General features: G+C 48.9%; 1 protein-coding gene across 10 annotated transcripts in view; it reads right to left on the bottom strand.

The window, feature by feature from the left end:
- Positions 1-229: 229 nt before the first annotated feature.
- TENM4 (teneurin transmembrane protein 4) overlaps positions 230-22562 on the bottom strand; it is a 711224-nt gene continuing 688891 nt past the window's right edge. For all 10 annotated transcript variants that reach the window (XM_073215955.1, XM_073215950.1, XM_073215952.1 and 7 more), the window contains 5 exons: positions 20163-20398; positions 16285-16581; positions 13321-14935; positions 8210-8352; positions 230-5615 (listed from right to left, as the gene is read on the bottom strand). In XM_073215955.1, coding sequence (XP_073072056.1) covers positions 4857-5615; positions 8210-8352; positions 13321-14935; positions 16285-16581; positions 20163-20398 — 3050 coding nt within the window. In that variant the 3' untranslated portion in view covers positions 230-4856. The remainder of the gene's footprint in view (positions 5616-8209; positions 8353-13320; positions 14936-16284; positions 16582-20162; positions 20399-22562) is intronic.

Raw genomic sequence — 22562 nt, 5'->3', positions numbered from 1 at the left:
ATGGGGCACAGCTGATGTGAGAGGTGCTGGACATTCCATGAGGTTAAGTCCCAGGGTCTTTGTGGCCTCTGGGAAATGCCTCTGAATGACAGCTCCCCTGGGTCACTTATGAGGGACTTGGGGGCCAAGAACCCGAGTATTGCAGGTCATTTTGAGAACAGCATCTAGAAGTACAAACTCAGAGGACAGGCTCAGGCAGCCGCAACTCTCCAAAAAGGCCAACAAACACTTTAAACACAAAATATTCTTTTATTTGTCAACGAAGGCTACACGGGATCACTTCTGGTTTTGTTTTTATGCCTTTTTTTTTTCTAGAAGGTATCTACATCTGCATTTATTTACAGCCTTGTTGGTATTTACACAGTCAAGAATAAAGTGTTAGAAACACAAAAGTGTTGAGAAAAAAAACTTCTCAAAATTAGTTCCAGACTTCAGGAAAACTATTTCCACATGGTAAGGCCAGAGTCTCCAGTGTTGGTCGTTCAAAGGCAGCTTGGGGAGAGTCCTTCTGCCAGAGCTGCAGGTTCAGAAGTCTTCAAAAACAGACAGGTTTAGAAAAGAGGGATTCTGGTGTTGGGTGAATCCAGGGCTGCTGGGCACCACCAGGCATCTGTGACTCAGTTTCTGCCAGGATAGCTGGGCCTGCCCGAGGCTTGGTTCTCTGCTGGCAGTTTGCCCTCAGAGTAATCATATGTTCTTGGGGACTAAGCGGGCACCCAGGATCCGCCTTTGGCATTCCAGAGGGGGCAAGAAACCCAACATTGGCCCCACCCAGGCCTCCCCCCACTCTGATCTTCCACATTCACGATGCAACCTCAGAGCTCACTGCTGTTTGGGGCGGTCAAGTAAGTACACGAGGCTGGTTTTTGAGAATGTAACAGTTGGAGAGGATAAGTTTCTATCACCTGAGCAACGAGTCTTTAAAATGAGTTTGTTGTTGTTTGAAGGTTAAATGAAAAGGCCTTGAACTACAGAGTTCTTTCTTTTAATTCCCTCCCTTCCAATAAAACAGACAAGTGAATACACCTAGCTGGGAATGATGAGCCTTAAATGGAGGGCTTTTAGTCCTAAAGAGGATCCCAAGGGAAAGAAGAGACTGGGTTCTTTCTGGATGCCCTTGGATGTGGGCCCCCCCAGCTCAGGACCAGAAGCCATGGCCTGGGCTCATCGGCTGCTGCGAGGAAGGGAGAAAAGGTTTGGCTTGGAGCACCAGGAGATCAAATCCCTGGCACACTGCTTCCTCCTGGGCCCCGCTCGGTGTCCCTGCCCTCACTACGTGGCATCCACAGGACAGGGCTGCGGCCGTAGATGTGCATTCTAAGGTTTCACACCGACAGCCTCGTCTCTGCATATGTAAACCCCTACCATCTATAACAAGTCACAGCTGAAAAGGTCTTTTACATTTTTTTTAAACAATTTTAAAATTGATTCCTTGCTGTGTTGTCTATAAACACTGCCCGGTTTGACTCCCTTCCTTGTCTCACTGGCACCTTCTGCTTCCAGCTGCACCCCATCCTGATGCTTTAGCAGGGCACACGCTGGCCATTCTCAGCCTCTGGCCAGCTTCTCAGGGACTGTTTCACCTCCATCCCTAGGCAGGAATCAGGCACTGGTCTGTTGGGTCAGTTCTTAGCTACCAACGCTGAGACAGGCATCAGGGGCCAGCAGAGGTGTGACTGACTGTGGAGTTTCTTCCCCTTCTTCCTATTGCCATGGCTCTGCCCTCCAGGCTGTCAGGAGTGTGAGTGAAAAGGAAATCTCACCCTATAAAAAACAAAGCTGGGGGACCACTAAAGTCCTATTTGAAGTGATAGTAGAGGGGATGAGGGTGATGGGGCCAATGGCAGCTGAGGAAGGTAGGGGGGAAGGCAAGAACTCTTCTAAAATAAACCTTTTTCTAGGTTCAGAAGCTGACATCCTGCAGAATCATGAACCTGGGCCAGTGAGGGAGGGCTGGTCACCCCAAGGAATGGACACATTTGGCTGGGTAATGCCAAAAAGGCAGGTGCCATCCAGGCTGGGATTTGATGCCTGAAGACTCCTGTGCAGGTGCCGGGAATGCTGGCTGATGCTTTCAGACTCTTGCTGTGAGGTCGGGACTGCTGGACTGGACAGGAGGACAGACTGAGAAGGGAGGCATCGAGTCACCTTCCAGCGTGAATGGAAACCAACTCAAAAGCGCCAAAGCCAGAGCATTATCTCCAATAGCAACAGCAGCGATGTGAAACCGAGGTGGCAAAGGCTGCCTCTCTGACACCTGATGTCCTTATTCTAAAGCCTGGAGATGCTTCCACTTCTCCCTGCACTGAGAAGCTGGGCCTTCTTGGTGGTATGTAGCCCAGGAAAAGTATAACATCACTTGTTTAAAGAAAAGGAATACTCAATAGTTCTCTGCTGTTGATCTTTAAAAGTCCACACTCTTAACTTTGGTGCGGGGCTGGTGGAGGGTCAGAAGGTCAGGGAGCTGTGGGGAGATGAATCCCTTGACCCTCAAGCTGTCTCTGACCTCCAAGTAGACGTTCCCAGCAGGTGTTGGCTGATGTCAGGCAGCTGGGATGGAACTGATCAAGTAGGCCAATGGGCAGGAGAGGTTTGCCCAAGGGCCCCTATATCAAATGTACATTTTGAGAGGCGTAAGTCTGTTTTGGATAAAAAACTTGTGTTCTTTAAGTCACACAGTTTTCCATCCCATCCAAGAATGGTCCTGCTGGAGAGAAGCCCACCACCAGCTCTTGCCACACACAGCGGCCCAGGAACACTGTGACTCAGCGGAGCTCCGTACCCAGGGGCACCAGGCAGCCAGGGGACAAACAGGCCAAGGGGCACTGTCGCAGCAGTGTGACATTTTTTGGAAACAAGAAGAGCACTTAGCGAACCATCCTCTCATCCCAGTGGGATGATGTAAGGCGAAACCTCCTCTCCCGAGAAGCTTTGGATGCCTCCCTCTGCCAGGCAGAACCCAGACTACATGCTGCTCCAATGCTCATGCAGTAAGAGACCTTCTTGGTTTCATTAACTTGTATAATAATATTCTGAAGACTCTGTGAGTAAGGCTATAAAGGTGCCATGAGCTTATCAGTCCAACAAGGTTTCCACAGGGGATAGCTCAGACTCAGAATTCATTTTCCACACTTAATGTAAATGCAACCCATAAAAGTCCCATTTTCTAGGAAGCCCAGCTCAAAAGGAAGCGTTTGCCTTCCCCTCTTGGTCTCCCGGAGCCTCCTGTGAGTGGTAATGACAACGGTAATTAGGCAGCTGAACCCGGAGCAAGGAGCTCCTAGCTCTTGCTGCTGCTGTCCCTTCCCCGCTATGCTCCCTTGGCCTGTTGGCTGCTGCTCTGCCTGGGCATGTCCCCCAGGTGTGGGCCCTACCACTCTGGAGAGGGCTTATGCTTTTCCCCAGTGACCTCAGGCATAGGTCTTCGCAGGGACAACTGTAGCCTGGCCTCCGGATCCATGGGCGCCAGCCCCCAGTCCTGGTGAGGCTGTATAATGCCGCCAGGCCACTCCAGATTAGCCCTTTCCTCCTTTCTCCTTTATCTTTCTTTAAAACCCTGGTTAGGCTCCTGTAGAGGGGAAGCTCTTTTAGAAGAAATTCACAGAAGGAGTTTCCTGAAGGCCGTCCTGCTGCACCCCAGCTCTCAGTTGGCCGGTGTGTGGGTGGCAGAAGAGCCTTCAGGAGCTGGTGAGGAGGATGCTGGGCTCATGCCTTCCTCTCTTTGGCTGACTCTTTCTTACACATCCTTCCAGAACCAAAGGCCACCAAGCCCCTCTCTGCATACTCCTATTCCTCAGTGGTGGCGGCTGAGCAGTGGAGGGCAGATACACAAAGTCATGGGGAGAGGGCTTCACCAGGAAGGCAGGCTGGTACCCTTGCCACCACTGCCATCCTTTTGCCATGGGTGGCCTTCCCCTCCCTGGACATGGTGCCCACACTGAGGGCTTGTGCAATGCTGGTTCTCACGTCTGACTTTGGGAGAGAGGAGGAGATGAACAAGGAACATCGGGAGAGGACTGACCAACCACAGACATCCTGGGTACCGCTACCTCTTGGGGAGGGCGGGGCTCTTAGTCCCAGGATGTTGTCACTAGACAGGAGGAAAGGACCTGGGAGAGACTTTCTCCATCCCAGCATGGGGGTGGCACTGACAACTACATAGGATTTGCAAAAGGGGTAGGGGGTTTCTCTTAACATCAAAAATATAAAGCTTGGGCAGGAGTTTGGGGCAACTTGAAAAAGGTGCTGAATGACATCATGAAATTCCCCAGAGCACAGAGGCATGGGACACAGTGGGTAAAAAGCCATCACTCACCTGTGGGAGCTTAGCCAAAGGTCCTCAGGTCCTGAAGACCCTCCTTCCAGGCTCCCTAGGAGGGGTGGCCCTGGCCTGGGACTCCACACCCCTCACTCCTGCCCAACCCCCATGGAAGAAAGGGTTGCACATGAGACAAATTAGCACAGACACTTGTGTCTCACATTACACTGGGTACCTAGGGACAGACAAGGACACCCCCTAGGAGATGTGTCTCAGAGAGGAGAAATGTACCCCAAACAACAAGGAAAAATCCTCAAGGAAAAAGGGAACAGAAGACAATAAAGTTTTCATTGTGATCACACTACAGGAAAAAAATACTTTCTGTTGTTTGCAAAAAATGTGCGAAGGCCAAATTTGTGTTTTTCTTTTCTTAAAAAAAAAGGATTTTGCATGAGTTACAATGCAACCAGTATCTTTTTTTGTTTGTTTTCTGCACTTGTTAAAAAAAGGATTTTTTTTTTAAGTACAACACAGTCAGGTGTGCGGCCACAAAAGAGCAGCTGTCTTTGGCAAGAAGTCCAGGCCACAGTCCTCTCTGTCACCTTCGGCCCATCTCGCTCTGTCTCATGAAATGGATGTTGTTGGCACTGTCTGACAGTTCCGGGTACTGCTCGACAGAGATCACGAAGAAGCCGTCATAGCCTTGAACCCGCCCTGTGTTCAGCGCCTGCTGCTTCTCGCCCTCTGTCCAGGCCCGCAGGCCCTCCTCCCCTTCCCGAAGTCGCTGCTGCTCGCGGGCCCACGCCTGGCGCACGGCTCTCTGCCGGGCCAGCTCCAGCACCCGCGCCTTTTCCTCGTCCACTGTTGTCCCGTAGCGGGTGTTCAGGCACAGGGCCCCGAACTGGAGCTGGATGTCTGTGTAGCGTCTAGTCCTGCCACTGAGCATCGTGTTCATCTGGGACACGGTGACGTTGACCCCATTCTCCAGGGTTCGCCGCCCCCCGCTGAGGCCCAGGATGGCCAGGTCGCCTTCTGAGGGCCCTGGTTTCACAAAGTAGTGGGTGTCTACCCCATCAATGGTGAAGTGCAGGTTCTCTAGGTAGTGGGCATTGTTTAAGATGGCAGCAACCCTCCGCCCATCCTCGTTGGCCACGCTGATGATGTCTGTGGTCACTCGGCCATCCTTCAAGGCAAACTTGACCCCCTTGCCAAAGACAGAGCCACTGGATGCAAACTTCTTTGTCTTTGGGGCCTGCTGGCAGCTGGTGACTGTGGAGTCATAGAGCTGGTCAAAACGTTCCAGGGTGACAAAGGCCTTGAGCTGCTTCTGCACTTCACACTGTACCCCGAGGATAGACTGAGGTGGGTGGGGACAGAGAGAGAAGAAGAAAAAGGGGAGGAAGACAGAGAGTGAGACAAAGGGGAAACACCCCAAGAGCCTGGAGAATCAGCTCACCAAGCTACGTCAGATCTACACGTACGCATCAACCTGTGATGCAGCTCTGCTGCCGGCCACAGAACGTCCCCCCAACCTTCCTCCATCCATTCACCCCTCCTTCCATTCAGAGGCTCTTCAGGGAGCAACTCCTCTGCGCCAAGTCCTCTTCTGGGCACTGGAGATACAACAAGGACGCGGACAGCAGCCTGGCCCTTGAAGAACTCATCGTTTGGTGGGGAAAGACGGATGAGACAGCAAATGGCTGCAACCAAACGTGGAAACTGGCAGCCCAAGTGAAGTAAGAGTGCCAGCTAGGGCTCTTTTAGCTTAGTCTTGGAGTGAAATGATTCACATTCGTTATCTCATTTGATCTCCGCAATGACTTTATATAGTAAGTACTGTTGTTATTCTGATACTACATCTAAGGAAACTAAGGCTGAAAGGGATTATAACTTGCCCACAGGCATCCAGCTAATAAGTATTTCAGCCCATGTTCAAACTCCTCTCTGTCTTCTGATCCTACGGGCTGTTAGGAGGGCTGCTGGAGCAGCAGGCGCAAAGCCAGACTCTCAGCCTGCAGGTAGAGAAGCGAGGTGAAGAAGGTGGGGCTCAAGGGCAGGCTCATGTATGAGGTGGGACTTGAAAGATGAGGGGGTGATGTTAGGTGGAGGAATGGCAAGAAATGCATTCTTGGCAAGAGAGCTCAGCAAGATGAAAAGGAGTCATTTATATAAACCCACTTATCCTGCTTTATTGCTCTGTGCTCTGTTTACAAACGATTTTCAAGGAGACCCTCTGTGCCCTTGCTCTTGGCTGCTCCGGGGGACAGACGGGGCCCTGTCTGCTTGGCATGCCACGCCCCTGTCCCTCCCATGGCTCCAGGAACTCAGAGGAGCCACGTTCAGGCAGGCTCCGGGGTCTTGTCCGCAACTCAGAGGAATGGCTTTAGAAACAGGCCTGTTGGCTTCTCACTGAAATTAAGTCCTCTTTATAATGAATAGAACCCTGTCTATGAACAATTATTTCCTGGAGTTTCACAAAAGCTGGAGTGCTCAACAACAAAGATCTCTGATGCTTGCCAAAGGCAGAAATCAATAATTCATTGACAGGCGAGGTTAGCAAACAGGCCCTCAGAGGCTGGGGCTCTGTGGTGAGGAGAAGGGAACCGGGAGGCAGGGGAGGAGCCGAGCTGCTGGAAGGTACCCTGCGAGCAATGTTGTGGGTGTCAGGGCAGGCCCAGAGGGGTGGTGGGGATCAGAAAGGCCGGCCAGGGCCACAGAGGGCAGCGGAGGGGGATGGACTTTGTGGCCAGACACACTCGACTTCTCATCACCTTTTGCCACTTTCCAGCGGAGTGACCTTGGGCAAGTTTCTCTCTGAACCCTGGTTTCCTCATCTGCAACATGGGGGAAATGCCTGACTCAGGGGTTGTTTTTTCTTTTAACTGTTTGTTCACTCAACAGAGGTCTCTCTGCTACAAGGCAGGCTGAGTACTAAATAAGACCCACTGTTTGCCCTCTTGGGGCTCATAGTCTAGTGGAAATACAGAAAACAGGAATTAAAATATAATGTGGTGAGTGCTTTGAAAGAGGAAAACATAGGGTGCCCCCAGAGCACAGAGGCACAGAATCGCATTCTCCAGAGTCTGGCGGGAGGGGCATCTAGGCCGAAGCCTATGGGGTCAGGACGGAGTTAAGGAGAGGGCTGTGTATGTGTCCGACCAGAGGCAGCGTGCCACCTGTCAGCCCTGCGATCCTCCTCAGTCTGTTGTTCCTCCGGGCCAGGATCCCTTAAAAGGCCTGGCCTCTGCCTGGTTTGTTCCTGCGTTCCCCGGGGGCGGCTGGCGCCTAGAAGAGCCAGCTTCCAGTACAGGCACTATGAATGAGGCCGGAAGCTAGAGGGAATGAGCCAGTGGATGCCTGAAGTGAGGGGTGGGATGGAACTACTTTTAAGGATTTTCACAGCTATGTAATTCCATGAGTCTTTGAAATTGGGCCATAGGAAGACCAGAGAAAGTCACACTTTTTGAGCACCTACACACAGATCTGGGTTTGAATCCCAGCTCCGCCCCTTTCTTGCTGTGTGGTATTGGAAAGCCTTAGGCATTAAATCTGTAAAGCGAGAACAGTAATGCCTGGGGTATTTGTATTTGTGAGTTATGTAGAATATCTCATGCAAGGCCAGGTGCACTGAGGTGCTCAGAAAGTGTCACATTGTATTTAGAATACGCCTTCCCTCCCTGCAGTTCCGTTCTTGGTAATGATGGGCTCACTGTTTGTCGTGGAACTCCAAACTCCGTGTAACAGACAAAACTTCATACAGCTTGTCTGTGCTGTTACAGCTGGGTCCCCAGAGCCTCACCTGTGGCAGGGTCACTACATATTTGCCGGACAGTTTCTGGCAGGCACTGTGGATGCACCACCGTCAGCCCAAGCCTTCCTGAAAAGCTGGTGGGACCCATTCCTGTAATGTCCCAGTGGCCCAAGGGGTGGGCAACCGTGTGCATGAATTACCTTGCTGTTGTCCCACTCCTGAGTCTTCATCTGTGTGTGGATGAGCTCGTAGGATGGCTCCATGGCATCCATGTCTGGCTTGGGATAGCCAGGAATCACATTGTGCAACTGGAATCCAAAGGTGAGAAGCCAGCTGTTGACATCTAGGTGAGAGAGAAGCAGAAACAATCCCCTGGAGTAAGTGGACCTCAGATGTGACCTACTGCAAAAAAGCCACTGAGCGTCAGGCTGCAGGTGGGTGGGGATGTGGAGTGCTGCCGGTGGGACAGGCAGCTGGACAGTCACCCGGAAACTGTCTCATGTATTAAAGCCAAACATACTCTTGGGACATAGCGTCCCCCTCCTTGGCATTTATCTAAGAGAGATATCACTTAAGTGGAACCTAGGTTTCCAAACTCCCTTTTGTGCAGTCACTCCAACCCACAGGACCTGCAGCTTCACACCCAGGGGCAGCTGCTGGTGGACGAAGCCCCCTCTATATCCACTCTCCACATCAACAGGGAACACTTGCAGAGGATAACCACACCCAAAGGAAAGATTTTAACGAATGACTTCCAAAGAGAAAATTCACTTCTGAACCAAACTCTCTGTCCTCTCCCAGCTCTCTTTGCAAAGATTAGAGTCTCAGGGCCAAAGGGGCGCAGGGCACAGAAATGGTGTACCAAAGGTCCAGAAGCTTTTCCCCTTGATCCTGCCTTTTTTATTTACTGTGATGCCTAAGGAAGTCACTTAACCTCCGCTGCCTTCATTTTCCAGTCTTTATGTTGGGCTTGTGGATCTACCCCTATCAGCATGGGATTCACTGACTTTATAGTATTACTTGGGAGTGTTAATTATAACATAATAGGTATAGGCTCAGGTAGGATTTTGCCATGAGCATTTGGCCTACTGAAGAATGGCACCAGGAAGATGGAAGGAAAAGAAAAGGGGTGGAGGGCGTGCCATCAGCTGCTCGGCTCACACTGCGGAGTGCCTTTCATGTGCCCAGTACTGTGTCATACAGACCCTCACCCTGTGCACTCAGGATCCTGAAGGGGAATGGAGACGTGGGCGTACATCACTTTGACACAGGAAAAAAGATGAGAGGAGGGTGGAAGTCTCAGCTGCACAGGCTGATGAGTCTTCATGAAGGAGGCATTTAAGCCAGACCATGAAAGCTGTGTACATTTTGTCAGCATCTAAGGGTTAAAGGGGAACTTCAGGCAGAGGCCACTGTGCAAGGCAAGGCCTGGGAAGGGGAAGTGAGTGCTTGAAGTGTTCAGGTAAGCAGACAGCAGTTCAGCAAGGCAGAGAGAACCAGAAAGGAAAATTGTGGCTGGAGCATTAGAGCCTGGGCTGGCAGGCAGGAGGTAATCTGGGGCCTCCAGGAGGCAGCCACCCTTCCCAGCAAGGTGGAGGCATGCTGGGACACAGGCTGGCTGCAGATGCCAAAGCAGCTGTTGACCAGACTCAGAATCCAAATTCTGGGGAGGCAGGATTTGGAGGTGAGCCTCAGAGCTAGCCAACTCCGGGCTGTGGGCATCCAGGCTCGCTTTGGACTTCTTCCAAAGGAGACAGATCTTTGGTAGAGACTTCCAGGCACTGGTAAAACTGTCTTCCCTAAACACCCACCGAGTCCATCCCAGTGCTGGGGGTGTCCTTTAGGGGTCAACAATGTGTCCTTGTCACCACTGCATCATTCCATATTGCCACCTCATTCAAAAACTTCATGTTTGCCTATTTTTGCATTTGTTTTGTTTTATTTTTTGGATGCCCCAGAGTCCCTCTCTTGGATGTGAAACTGGGAAGCACTGAGACGGAGGGGTGGTAGAAAGGGAAGCTTGGAAACCCAGGTTTTACTTCTAGAAAGATCAGTAAGGGAGAGGACATGGTGAGGCAAAACAAAACCCAGGACCAGACTCTGGCTCCCCACCTTGCAGGCTGTGTGAACTTGGACAGTTTCCCTAACCTCCCTGCAGTTCAGTTTCCTCATCTGCAAATTGATGGTAGAAACGTTTTTCACCAAGTCATGGAGAAGCACACTAATAGTGTCACCATTTTTGGGCAGCCATTATATAGAAGAAATGGTTCTAAGCTTGTTACATAAATGACTGGGCTTCATGTGTTTCGAAGTGTTCAGCTCAGTTCTCAGCTCACCGGGGTGTTCTGTGTTTCCTCAAATCCATGCCTCCACATCCCCGGGACCTCCGTTTCCTCTTCCGTAACATGAGGCGCTTGGGCCAGCTTTCCTCCAAAGTCCCTTTCCTCCCTGAGTTTCTAAGAATCTTTGAGTCTATGAATCTTGGCAGATGGTTCTTTGGAAAATTAAAGCAAACAAAATAGGGGGAAAAAAACCCTACAAAGCCATTTTGCCTGAGGTGGAAACTTGCTTCTGAATTTATAGTTGCAAAGGAAAGCTTCTATGAAGAACACTACAATTTCCCAGAAAACTAGCAGTCTGAAAAGATGGCTGGGTCTTAATTAGAACTGATAGAAAGGTGGGAACATTTCTCATTATGCCTTTACGAAAAATGCTGAAAATGGGTTTGTTGGTTGGTTTCTCAACAGTACTTTTCTGAAGAGTTGGGAATTTTACTCTTCCTTCTGATGAGAGCAGAGGCAGACATTTCCCTCAGTTTACCCACCTGTTCCAGACTTCAATGTGGTCCCCTTGGAGAGTGATGAAGAATAATAATCCCTTTCACGTGTGTGTAGCCTTGCAGTTGACAAAGTGAATTTGAGTCCAGGAATGAGGCTTTTGGAGTCAGAGAGAGCAGTTCTAACCCAGCCTTGCCCTTAGGGGTCTAGTTATGTTACCTCTCTGACCCTCTCTTTCCTCTGTAAGTGGGTCTGTGACCCCATCTACAGGCTTTAAGTGAGGGTTACATGTAATAGCCTGTATAGTATATTGGGGGTGGATGTGTTCTGGCTGCCTTCCTAACATCCCACTCTGCCTTCTTGCTCTTTCTTTTTGGAACATCCATGCAGTTTTGGGCAAGCTGACTCCCGGTGAGGGCTCAGCCATGGAGCACGTGACTGAGGCTAAGCCAATCAGTGCGTTCTTTCTCCCGGGCCACAGTGGTTGGTTCAGGGGTTGGCATGTGACCTAAGCCTGTCCAACTGTAATATGTATCAGGCACCCTGGAAGAAATTTTTGGAGAAAAGATGTCTTTTAAAATTGTTGTTGCTGGATGTGAATGAAGTTGTATTCACAACCTCATGGCAACTCAAAGATAAGGTTAAGGGAGAATTAGTGGTATCCTGGTTTTTAGTAGTAAAATGGTTTTTTGCATATTTTCAGCAACAGTAACTCATAGGAAAATCATTGGAGGCCGAGACAGGAGACACTCTTCATGCAGACAGATGTAAAGGGAACAGCCTCTCAATCTAAATTTTTTATATATAACATAATAGGTATGTTGGGCATGGTGGGTACTATGGAAGTTTGCTGGGATGTCCCTGTGCATCCACAGGCCTGAGCTTTCAGCACATCTACCCACCACCGTGTTCTCCTTCCCCACTCTTGGGAGACCTGCTCTCAGCATGACCACCTGGATTCTTCCCTGAGAAAGGATTGCTGTCAGCAGAAATAGGGTCCAGACCAGGCCACCGATTTTGGGGCCCAGGAAGTCACGTCCCTAAGGAGCACTTATATGAGCTGTACACACTTCCCTCCTCACACTTGTGAATGTGCAGTCCCTCTCCCTAGATTGCCTTTTCCCCCATTATCTGATGAATGTCCACTCAGAAGTGGACTTCAAATATCAGCTGCCCCTGGGGCACAGCCAGTTGTGCCTCCTGTTTCAAAGGCCATCAGTGCAAAATTCCTCACGGCCCCCTCACACTGGGCAGCAGTTGTCTGCCCTCCACTTGCAATGAATTGCTGGAGAGCAGGGATCATCTTTCTATCCCCCAGTGCCTAAAAAAAACAGTGGCTACGCAGAGGATGCTGAACGAATGAAACTACCTTAGAAGAAGGGGAAGGGGCATTGAGTCACAGGACAAAAGAGGGGCAGACCACTCTGGAAGTTGGGATATGCCCAGTTGTTACCCACTACAGTCTTTTACATGAAGTGCTAGCTTTATCCAGACCTGAATCCCCATAGCCACTCTGACTCCTGGGGTCTTCTGTGGCTGCTGGCTGGGAGGATTATGGCTGCTGGAGTCATTTCTGGCATGCATAACCTATGGGACACTTTATATGTAAATTGATTTCAGAGGAGTGGGAAACAAAGCCCACTTTTTCAGTCAGAGGGTAAAGCGAGCCAACAAGAGCCATGCACTATCCTAGGCAGCTTATAAAACGTCTCTCATTTCACCCTTGCAACCATCCTACCAGGAAAGACTTTTTTTTTCCTATTTGTACATCTGTTCTTTGCTCCTTCTCCTCCCCGTTTCCTACCTGTTGGATTATTTTTAGTTTTCATTTTATCTCCACTGTTGATGGATTAATTATGCCTCTGTTTTATTTTTTAGTGGTTGCTCTAGGATTTACAATATGCATATTTAACTTATCAGAGTCAGAGTAGGTATTCTAACTTCAATTTACAGATGAGGAAATTGGAGTTCAGGGAAGTTATGATTTTTTGTGATGGTCACAGCTTAGAAATGGTGGATCCTTCACCCAGTTCCATCTCCAAAGTCTGAATTTTCTATTACATCATCCCAAATAGGAGAACTCTTTATTTTTACCCCCTATACCTTCAGCCAGCTTATTGGGGACTCAGCCAGCTTGATCTCTGGGTCAGAAACTCCCCAAGTACATTCCAAAGGATGCATTCACTGAGACATCAGGGCTTCATGGTAAAAAAAAAAGTGGTTTCGTGATCTAATAAATTTTGAGAAATAGCAAATGTATTAAACAGTTCTTTACTACAGGACTTCTCAGAGTCTTTCAAACGAACTTAAGTGTACTATGAAAATTTAGGAATGGTGGTTGCCCCATCAAATTGATTTGATGCCAGAACCAGTTTTTCCAGAGCATTTTTTCCTCAAATACACTTTGGAAAATGCTGCTTCAAGAGGAAGTCAGTGTTTCCTCTTATCCCACATCAGCTTTCTCAAGGGAGACTGTCTTGTCAGGTGTCTGGAGCAATAGGGAGTCCGGTCCTCTGAACGAGCCCTATTCTTACCTGTCATGAAGCACTTGATGTCCTGAGAGTTGCTGATGGGGTTGTTGTTTTTAAACATATAGAGATTGAAAGGCATGATGTTGTTGCTACGAAGGTGCTTCCACAACTCGTGGTCGGGGCTGGTCCAGCGGCCAGCGAGCACATCATAATCCCGCCGGCCCATGTGGACCAGCTTGGTGAGTGGGTCATAGAGGCCGCCGTGGTAGCCAATGATGATCTGGAAGTTGGGATTGGTGTCCATGTAGATCTCCCCGTAGGCTGTGTATAGGATCTGCTTGATCATCAAGCCTGTTCCACTGAAGACAGCAAGAGGGGTACCGATGTTGTCGCAAGCTATATAAAACTCATCACCACTGCTCAGCTCCATGGCAAAGAGGTGTCCTTGCAGGTCGTAGTAGAGGGATGTGATCTCAGAGCTGGAGTGGTTGTAGAGGTGGGTGACTTTGGTGGGGTTGGTCAGGTCTGCATAGAAGAACTGCAAGTGGTGGCTGTGGCTGCTCTTGCTGGACACACGCCGCCCCAGGCCATCGTAGCGGTACCGGATGCTCCAGCCACCAGCCCGGTTGTAGGCCCTGATGAGCAGGCCAGCTGAGTTGTACTCAAAGACATCACCACCCCGCTGCCTCAGGAAGCCATCCTCATCCATCTTGTACTGTACATCACCCAGCCTAGTGATGCGGTCACGGAGGTCGTACCTTAGTGGGGTGAGCCGTGCGCTGTTACCAGGGCTCAGTAAGTGCAGGTTCCCATTGAGGTCATAGCTATATCGCCAGAGCGGCTTGTCATTGATGGAGACCGTCTGCAGTTGGCCGTCAGCGTCATACTCATAGGAGTAGCGGGTGGTGTTGGCATAGGGTCCCACCTTCAGCTCCTTCTTCACTACTCGCCCCATGTTATCATACTGGACAGTCATCCAGTACATGAGCGAGCGGAAAATCTCATATTGCACTTCTTTCATCCGGCCATATGCGTCAAAGTGCTTGGTGTGGGTCATGACTGCCGTGGTGATGATCTGGTTAATGTCATAGTAGATGACACCAAACTTCCCAAACTGCTCTGTCTTGCCTGACACATCGTCATAGCGATAGAGATCGATGGGCAGGGGGGTCTCGTTGATCACAGCCTGCATGCTGGTCACCCGGAAACTGTTGTCATAGTTGTAATCAAAACGAGCATTGACCATGCCTTCCTCAGTGAAGCGGAAGATCTGGCGGTCGATCAGGGGCCCGATTTGACGGTAGCGAATGGTGCAGGTGAAGCCCTCGTTCTGGAGGTTGACGGTCTTCAGCATGCCCGCTGACTCATCATAGGCGAAGCTCACCTTGGTAGTGTCATACAGCATCTCAGCTAGCTTCGACAGCTTGCCATACTTGTATGTAACCCTGCGGCCGGTGCCCAGGTAGAAGGTGTGGAGGAGATGCCCGTCCTCAGTGAAGTCCTGGATGACGGAGGCATTGCCCTCAGGGGGCTGGTAGATGTTCCTGTAGTAGCCCACCGAGCGAATGGTCTCTAGCGTCTGCCGGGCCACGTTGGGCATTGTCACGGAAGAAAGGCGATCATTCTTGTCAAACTCAAAGATATACTGCCTCTGGCTATGCAGGAGCAGCACCATGGACTGGAGGAAAAGGAAAACCAAGAGATGAGAGGGGGTGATGGAGGGCAAGGGTAGGTCTGTGTGTCCAATACTTAAAGGACAGGAATGAAAGGCTTAGGAAACTGGTGATTCTCCTAAGTTATACCCAAACCAGAGCTTTCCAACTGGAGTGCCAGAGGACACTGCGATGGAGCAGAGATGAGCTACGGTAAGGATTTCTCTCAGTCCTTGGCTCTGGCAGGGCTGGGGGCCCAGAGCCCTCAGGCCACTTGCCTTCCTATCCGAGCAGCCTTCTTGGTTTTCCCCGTTGTGTGGTGCAAAAATGATGACTTCAGTACACAGTGGGGTGTGGGCAAGGCCGAGAGCCTGGCCTGGAGTATTTGCAGCAGCCTCTCTCCTGCCTTCCTTGCTCCAGATTCCTTCTCAAATCAATCTTACTCAAGCAAGAATGATTTTCCTAAACCACAGTCTGGCAACGTCTCTTGCCTGCTAACAACTTCTGTTGATTCCCTGTGGCCTGCAGGATAAACACTATGTCTGAGAAGGGCGCTGGGAGTTTTGCATAACTGTTTATGTAGTAACAGGTCACATGCCCACCCTGGGGTGGAGAGGGCTGTGAGGGGAATGCAGAAACCTGGCTTATAGTAGGACTCACTGTGCAGCCCTGGGAGAGCTTTATCCTGCTCTGGGTTTGGCTATTCTTTATGCTGGGTGACCCTCCAGCTAAGGTCTCTCTTAGCGCTACCACAGAACATTGCTCTCAGAGATGCCTTCCCAGCATGGGGTAGGGGAGGCCAACCACAGGCAAGCAGAGCCTGGGCCCTGGACAGGTGACTAGGAGCAGGAAAAAAGGATCTGGGTTCCAGAACTGGGGCATGAAGTTATTTCAAGAATAACTTCTATTTCAAGAATAAGTCAGCTGATAATAGGCCTAGAGGCGTCAAGGCATCACACCTACCATTTTCTCTATCTGGGACCATCTTTTAATTTCAGATCCTCTCTGATTCTTATCCCCTGGGAATACCTGAAGCAGAAGGGATTCACTAGGCCACACCCAGCACTAGAAGCTCATGCCTAAGTACTGATCCCCAGTTCTGCCTTGATCTCTGTGATCAGACCACACTGTATGCCCCAGGCCTGGGAGCCTGCCTGGGTCTGGACCTTGAGTCCTGCTCATTAAGTCCTGGCAGTGCTTGGGCTTCCTCCCAGCTCCATCCTGGCCCTCTGCTGCAGATTTTCCCAAACGTTGGAGATGATATGGGTCAGATCTGTTCTGTCAAGGTCAGCAGGCTGGGTCTGGCCCTGGGTTGGGTCACAATGATTGGCCTTCCATACAGCAAGGCCAGTGATGGAGGGAGACAGACACCTGCCTTCTCTAAGTACGTGTAGCTCCATGTCTTCCCATCAGCGAAGATCCTGGATGTGATGCGCCCTGCCTGGTCGTATTCCATTCTCTCAGACATGATGCCCCTCTGAACACCGGCAATGTGGCCCCCTGGGGAGTAGGTCACATTGACACCATTCAGCCTGCTGCTGGGTGACCAGAGGCTAGGCCGCCCCGCCTGGTCATACAGGATCCGGAGGGTGAACTTGCGGTGGTCATCATAGATCTTCTCTGTGCGTGTCACACGGTCGAAGTCCAGAGACAGGAGGTTGCGGTTGTGAACCTGGACAAGGGGTAGGAGGAAGGAGAAAGTCTGGTCATTGAGAACTTTAGTCTGAGAAGCTTCTGAGTAGAGGAGGTAGCACAGGTCTTGGACGTCAGCAGACAAGGGTTTGGGTCCTGGATCTGTGATGTTTCCTCATCAGTAAAATGGGAATAATAGTGCCAGTTACACAGGGCTGTTGTGAGGATAAAGACAATTTGGATGCTGAGCAAACAGTAGCTGTTACTGAAAGTGACCCACACCATCCATTTCCTAATGAAACTTTTCTAATGTAGACAAAAATGCAGCTCCTTCTTGACTCCCTCCTAAAACAGGAGAGGCCAGGTAGGCACAGCCAACAACGTCTGACCCCGTTTATTATGTGCCAGGCACTGCTCTAGAGTTTGACACTGACATCCGTGCTCATGCTGTGAGGGGACACACTCCACATGTGCTGACTGGTCAGGGACTTGGTCTGCAATGTTCAGTGGTCCTCTGAGTGAGTCCAGCCCTTCTCGGGGCTGTGGACTTCCCAGCCCCTCTGGGGTCTGTGCTGCCCTTTACCACCACAATTAGGGCTTCTTGATCACCTTGGTCAGCTCCCAAGGTGTCTTCTTCTTCCAGGAGGCCCTGGGACGTAGTGTGTGTTTTAGCATCTGGATGGCTTCTCTAGCTGTGTGCTGCTTGGGGACATATCCTAGCTTTGGGACATTTCGCTCCTGCCTACAGTACGAGGGCCCCTGTATCATCTCCACCTGGCTTCTAGGTCAGCATACAATTTCATTTCCTTTCAGAGTCAGAAATACAGGGCTCCCACGGGAGTGGTGGTAAGGGTTTTCCATATTTTAATAAAGAAATATACTCCAGAGTTGTTCGTATTTTGATCCACCCCTTAGCCACTGGTTGCCCCTAAAACACTGCCAGGTACTCTGCAGCCAAAATGCTTGTTCCCTCTAATTGGTACCTGGCCTTACAGAGCATTTGGGCACATTTTTCTGACTTTTCCATTAGGCACTGGTTAAGTCTGACAAGTAGTAAGAAAGACTCAAGAGGAAAGCAGACAGTGAGGGTCACGTGATAAACCTGCATGTGTGGGCTGAGATAACAAAGGATCCTGTGTGGTAAAAAAGGTTTAGGAATTAAGGGAAGGATTCCAGCCTCAACTCTGTAACCGACTTTTCTGTGTGACATTGGGCAAGTGCCTTTCCTTCTCTGAGTCTCAGTTTCTTCCTCTGTAAAACAGGGCTGTTGTGAAGCTTGAAGAAACCTAAGTAAATTGCCTAGTGGAGTTCTGGGTGCAGAGAAGGTATGAATTAATGATTGTAATTATTTCCATTCAATGACAGCAAATGATTATGGTCATTCTCAGAGGGAATAGATAGATGTGGGTCTCCCCCTTCTCCCCAAATGAATTCCAAAACCTTGAAAATAAGGATTTATAATGATGACACTGAGATGACTTTAGCTGTGAATGGCCTAGTTGTAATAAGGTTGTCTTCCCAGGGGTAATCAAACACAATTGCAGAAGCAAAAACAGTGTGGCAGACAATTTCCATGAAAAATCAGAGGTGCTGGAGGCTGACGCTGTGTTCTTTTCAGAGAGGGCAAAGGAAGATATGGGGTCTGCACCACCACCACCGATGGGGGCCTCTTCAAATCATCTCTTGTAAGGTTCCCTGAGACTCCCTGCAAGGTGGTGCTACCCAGCCAGCTGCCCCCCTCTTCCCCTGGAGGACCCCTAGTGGAGGGGAGCTATACCTCTGTGGCAAAATTAATAAAATTGAATTAAGCAGCTCACTGGGGAACCGCTTAATGCTTCCTGTGCTTGGCAGTGGAGGCAATGAGATTATTTTACATCTTTCTTTATTAAAAAAGTTCCCAGCTGTATAAAAAATGAGTTCCATTATGGGGAGGCGCACCCGGCTAGCATTCTAATTCCACATGCCACCACTGTGGGTGGCCATTTATTTTGGGAGGACATGGAGATGCAGCCACCCGACTGGAGCACCATTAATCTCGGGGTGGGAGAGGGCCCCGTAAGCCTGGGAAACTTCCGGTCCAGATCACACGGCAAAGAGGAAATCCTTATAGCACTAATTGCTGCCATTTATGGAGCACCTGGGGTCTACCAGCTCTGGGCTGGGTACTTGGAATGTATTATCTTGTTTCTGCAGAAGAATCTGAGGCTCAGAGGAGTTGCTCAAGGCTACATGTGTGGCACAGGCAGAAAGCAAGCCCAGGGCACACTTCCCACTCAGCATACTGCCTCACATGTGCATGAGGGGACCCTGCAGAATTCAGGGGGCTCACTGAGGCCACAAATGGTGGTAGGGCCCAGAGAACAAAGACAACTAGGCCTTCCTTAGGGAACTAGTGGAAGGCTGTTTCCCACATTAGATGTCGCTAGAGTTCTTGGCTGAGTTCTTTCTTGGCTGTTGAGGAAACACAGGAAGCCTGGTTTTCTGGGTTCTAGTTGTGTGATATTGGGTAAGTCACTTGCTGTTTTTGTATTTGTTGTGGGAATTAAACTAAGAGTCAGGGTGCCTATTTTCTAGTCTTTACCGCCACCTAGCTATGTGAATCTGGAGAAATCCCATTTCTCTGTGGACCTCCATTGTCCCATGTATCAGATACTTAACTGAACTTTCTCTGCTGAAGGGCAGAGAGCTCAACACAGTGGTGGCTGCATTGCATGAGGATGCTTCTATGATTTTTTAGGAGTCAGGAACATCTGGCTTAGTCCTGTGGTTCCTGTTAGCACAGCCAAGTCTCTGCAGAGCACCTGGGGTCTGCAAGTTGCTGTGTTGAGAGCTAGGGCTGGTTTCTTTGCTTTCACTCTCCCCATCACCTTCCTGTCTGAGGCTGGAGGGAAAAGAAGCTGGGCCATCAGGCCCGGGGGCAAAGCCCACACTCTAGAAACACAGGCGGAAAAAGGGCTGGTTCAGGCAGCCACATGATGAAAGCACTTGGAGGAGCCAGACCACAGACGCCAACCCACTGGCAGTGACAGCTATGGTGGGGGTGGTTTTGCTCATTTAGGAAGGATTACTGCCTGGGAAGAGTGAGGAATGTGCCTTAGGTTCCAAATAGCTAAACTGAATTTTGACACACATTAGCAATAGTAGTAACAGTAGTAAGAACAGCATAACAAGAGTAGGTATTATCAACCCCTGATTATGGGCTATATGCTAGAGTCTATATGAGGCACTTTATACTCACTTTATGAATTATTTCTAACCCTGGTAGCACTTGTAAAATTGGGTTTATCTTCCCTATTTTATGGATATGGACGACGGAATTGAGACCTTGCGAGATTATGGATTCGCCTATATCATTTAGGGAACCACAGAAACTGGAAATCCAACTCAGGCTTCACTAACAACAAAGCCAGTAATCTTTCTACAAGTAACAGCTGAAAAGACATACAGGACTTTTATTTCAAGTGGCTGCCTACTTTATTTTCCCTCTTCTGCAGATGAGGAAACTGAGGGTCCAGGAAAACTTTCTCTCTTGAGGTAGTTTCAAGGACAGAACTCTGTTCTCCTCGTTTCTCATTCTTTCCCCCAGAGCCCAGCTACATCCAGAGGCTGAGACCTGCTTACCCGCAGCCGGCGCCCGAAAACGGTGACCTGGCCCCGTGCCTGCTCTTTGCGCTGCCGCCATTCCACCAGGTTGAGGCCATTGTCGATGGGCAGCGTGACGTTCCTCTTGCCCACGGTGGGGTTGACAGTGCCAGCCAGCAGGTGGGGCTCGGTCTGCAGCGCCACCTCCATGCCGTTGGCCAGCAGCAGCCGCAGAGAGCCGTCGGCCCCGATGTAGTAGCTGTTCCTCACCTGGTCTGAGGGGGAAGGACACAGACTCTTCAGAAGGGTTGAAAATGGAGAGGGTATGTGTATGGCAGAGGCAGTGGTGTGGTCTTTAAATGTGTTTATTTTTTCTGACCTTCGAAACAAAACATCATCGGTGAAGAAAACTAGGAAAATATGTGGTGACCACCCATGATCTCAATACCTGAAGAAAACCATTGTAAATATTTTGGTATATTCCTAGATTGTTAGGATATTTCTGAATACCTTTATAGTTTAAAATTGTTGCTTACAGAATTTTCCACTGATCGTCATATTATATTGTTGAATATTCTTCATAGATGTTATCTCAATGACTATATTTCCATGGTATGGAAATACATAATTTATGTAACCAGTCCTCAAATAGATTATGATTGTTTTCATAATTACAAATAACACTAAAAACAAATACATTTGAAACATTATGTTAAGTGAAAGAAGTCTGAGACAAAAGGCCACATAGTGTAAGAAAGAGTTCATTTATGTGAAATGTCCAGAACAGGCCAATTCATAGAGACAGAAAGTAGTGAGGGGAAGGGAGAAAAGGGAGTGACTGCTAGTAGGTGTGGGGTTTCTTTTTGGGGTAATAAAAATTTAACGAAATTAGGTAGTAGTAATGGTTGCACAACTTTGTAAATATACTAAAAATCACCAAACTGTACACTTTATGTGAGGTGAATTTTATGGTATGTGAATTATATCTTCATTAAAATAATGCTTTTTGGATAAATCAACGTCTCCATTTTGGGTGTTTAATCAATACAGACTCCTAAAAATAGGATTACTAGAGCAAAGAGTTGAACATTTTTAAGGCCCTTGATATGCACTATTGTGACAATATTCTTTACAACCAGGTAAAAAATAAGTCCATACTTAAATCACTAACACAATACACAGACACACGCACACATATTTGACAATGATTTAAAATAGATCTGATTTTGAAATTTTAAAACTGGTTAAGACATTTTAATTAGGATCTTTAGCTAAAAGAAAACTTCTGGAGAAAGAGTAAATTTCAGCAGTGAAATGCACACAGAGTTCTTATCTGAAAATGGAAACATCTCAGAGTTTGCACTGCTGCACTTTCCTGCCCCTTGCCCTTCCTCAGCTGCTGCTTCTGTCTGCACTGCCCCCTCCTCAATACATGCTAGCCCAAGTCCTTCTTTCAAGGCTCTGCTTAAATGTCATCTCTTTCCAGAAGTTTCCCCTGTTCCTCTGGTCAGAGTGAATGCTTCCCCCTCCCTTAGTCTCTTTAGGGGCCTCATTAGTAGCTGAGGTCTTGTAGCTGAGGGGTATAGGGTTCACTACTCTGTTACTGAGTGGACTCTCAAATTACCTATGTGCCCACTGGGAGAGGCACTATAGCACAGAGATTAAGGGACTTGGGAGCCGGCTACCTGGGTTCAAGTCCCAGCTCTGCCATTCTTTTGTTATAAGACCTTGAACAAATTCCTTAACGTCTCATGCCTCTGTTCCTTCATCTGTACATTGGGGATAATAACTGTGCCCTTACCTCACAGGGTTAAGTGAGATAATGGATGTGAAGAGCTGAGAACAGTATCTGGCATATATTAAGTTTACATAAATCTTATCTGTTAGTTTTATGTGCCTGGCACTGTGCTACTCATTGTCTTGTGAATCTCTTGTCATCTCTCCTCTATCTCCACTGCCCCATTTCTCACATCTGTCACAGTGAACTTTCCTAGTGCTGATCAGGGTCCTTCCATAGCTCCCCATTGCCTTTCCATTAGTGGTTAAGAAAATGGGTTCTACAGCCTATTTGTCTAGGTCCAAATACCCTATTAGGTGTGTGACTTTGGACAAGTCACTTAACCTCTTGGTGCTTTATTGCCTTCATTTAGAAAATGGAGATATTAATAGTACATCATATGATTGTTGTGAGGATTAAATAGGACAATGAATGTAAAAGACTAAAAATATTCTTCATACTCAGTAAGTGCTCCAAACCGTTAGCTATCATTATTGTTATTATTGCATGTGCTCAGTAAACATTTGCTGCATTGAACTGGGTATATTCCAGGCTACTTCAAGCAATAATGATGTAGTTTTTGTAGGAGACCCTCCCTGAATGAATGGCATCAGACCAGCCCCTCTCTCCCCCACTCCTTCCCTGCTCCATCTTGTTCCCTT

This window comes from Manis javanica, chromosome 11, assembly GCF_040802235.1.
Source record: "Manis javanica isolate MJ-LG chromosome 11, MJ_LKY, whole genome shotgun sequence".
In the NCBI taxonomy this organism is placed as follows: Eukaryota; Metazoa; Chordata; class Mammalia; order Pholidota; family Manidae; genus Manis; species Manis javanica.
The sequence above is the reverse complement of the archived record's forward strand: the minus strand, read 5'-3'. Positions and strand labels throughout refer to the sequence as shown.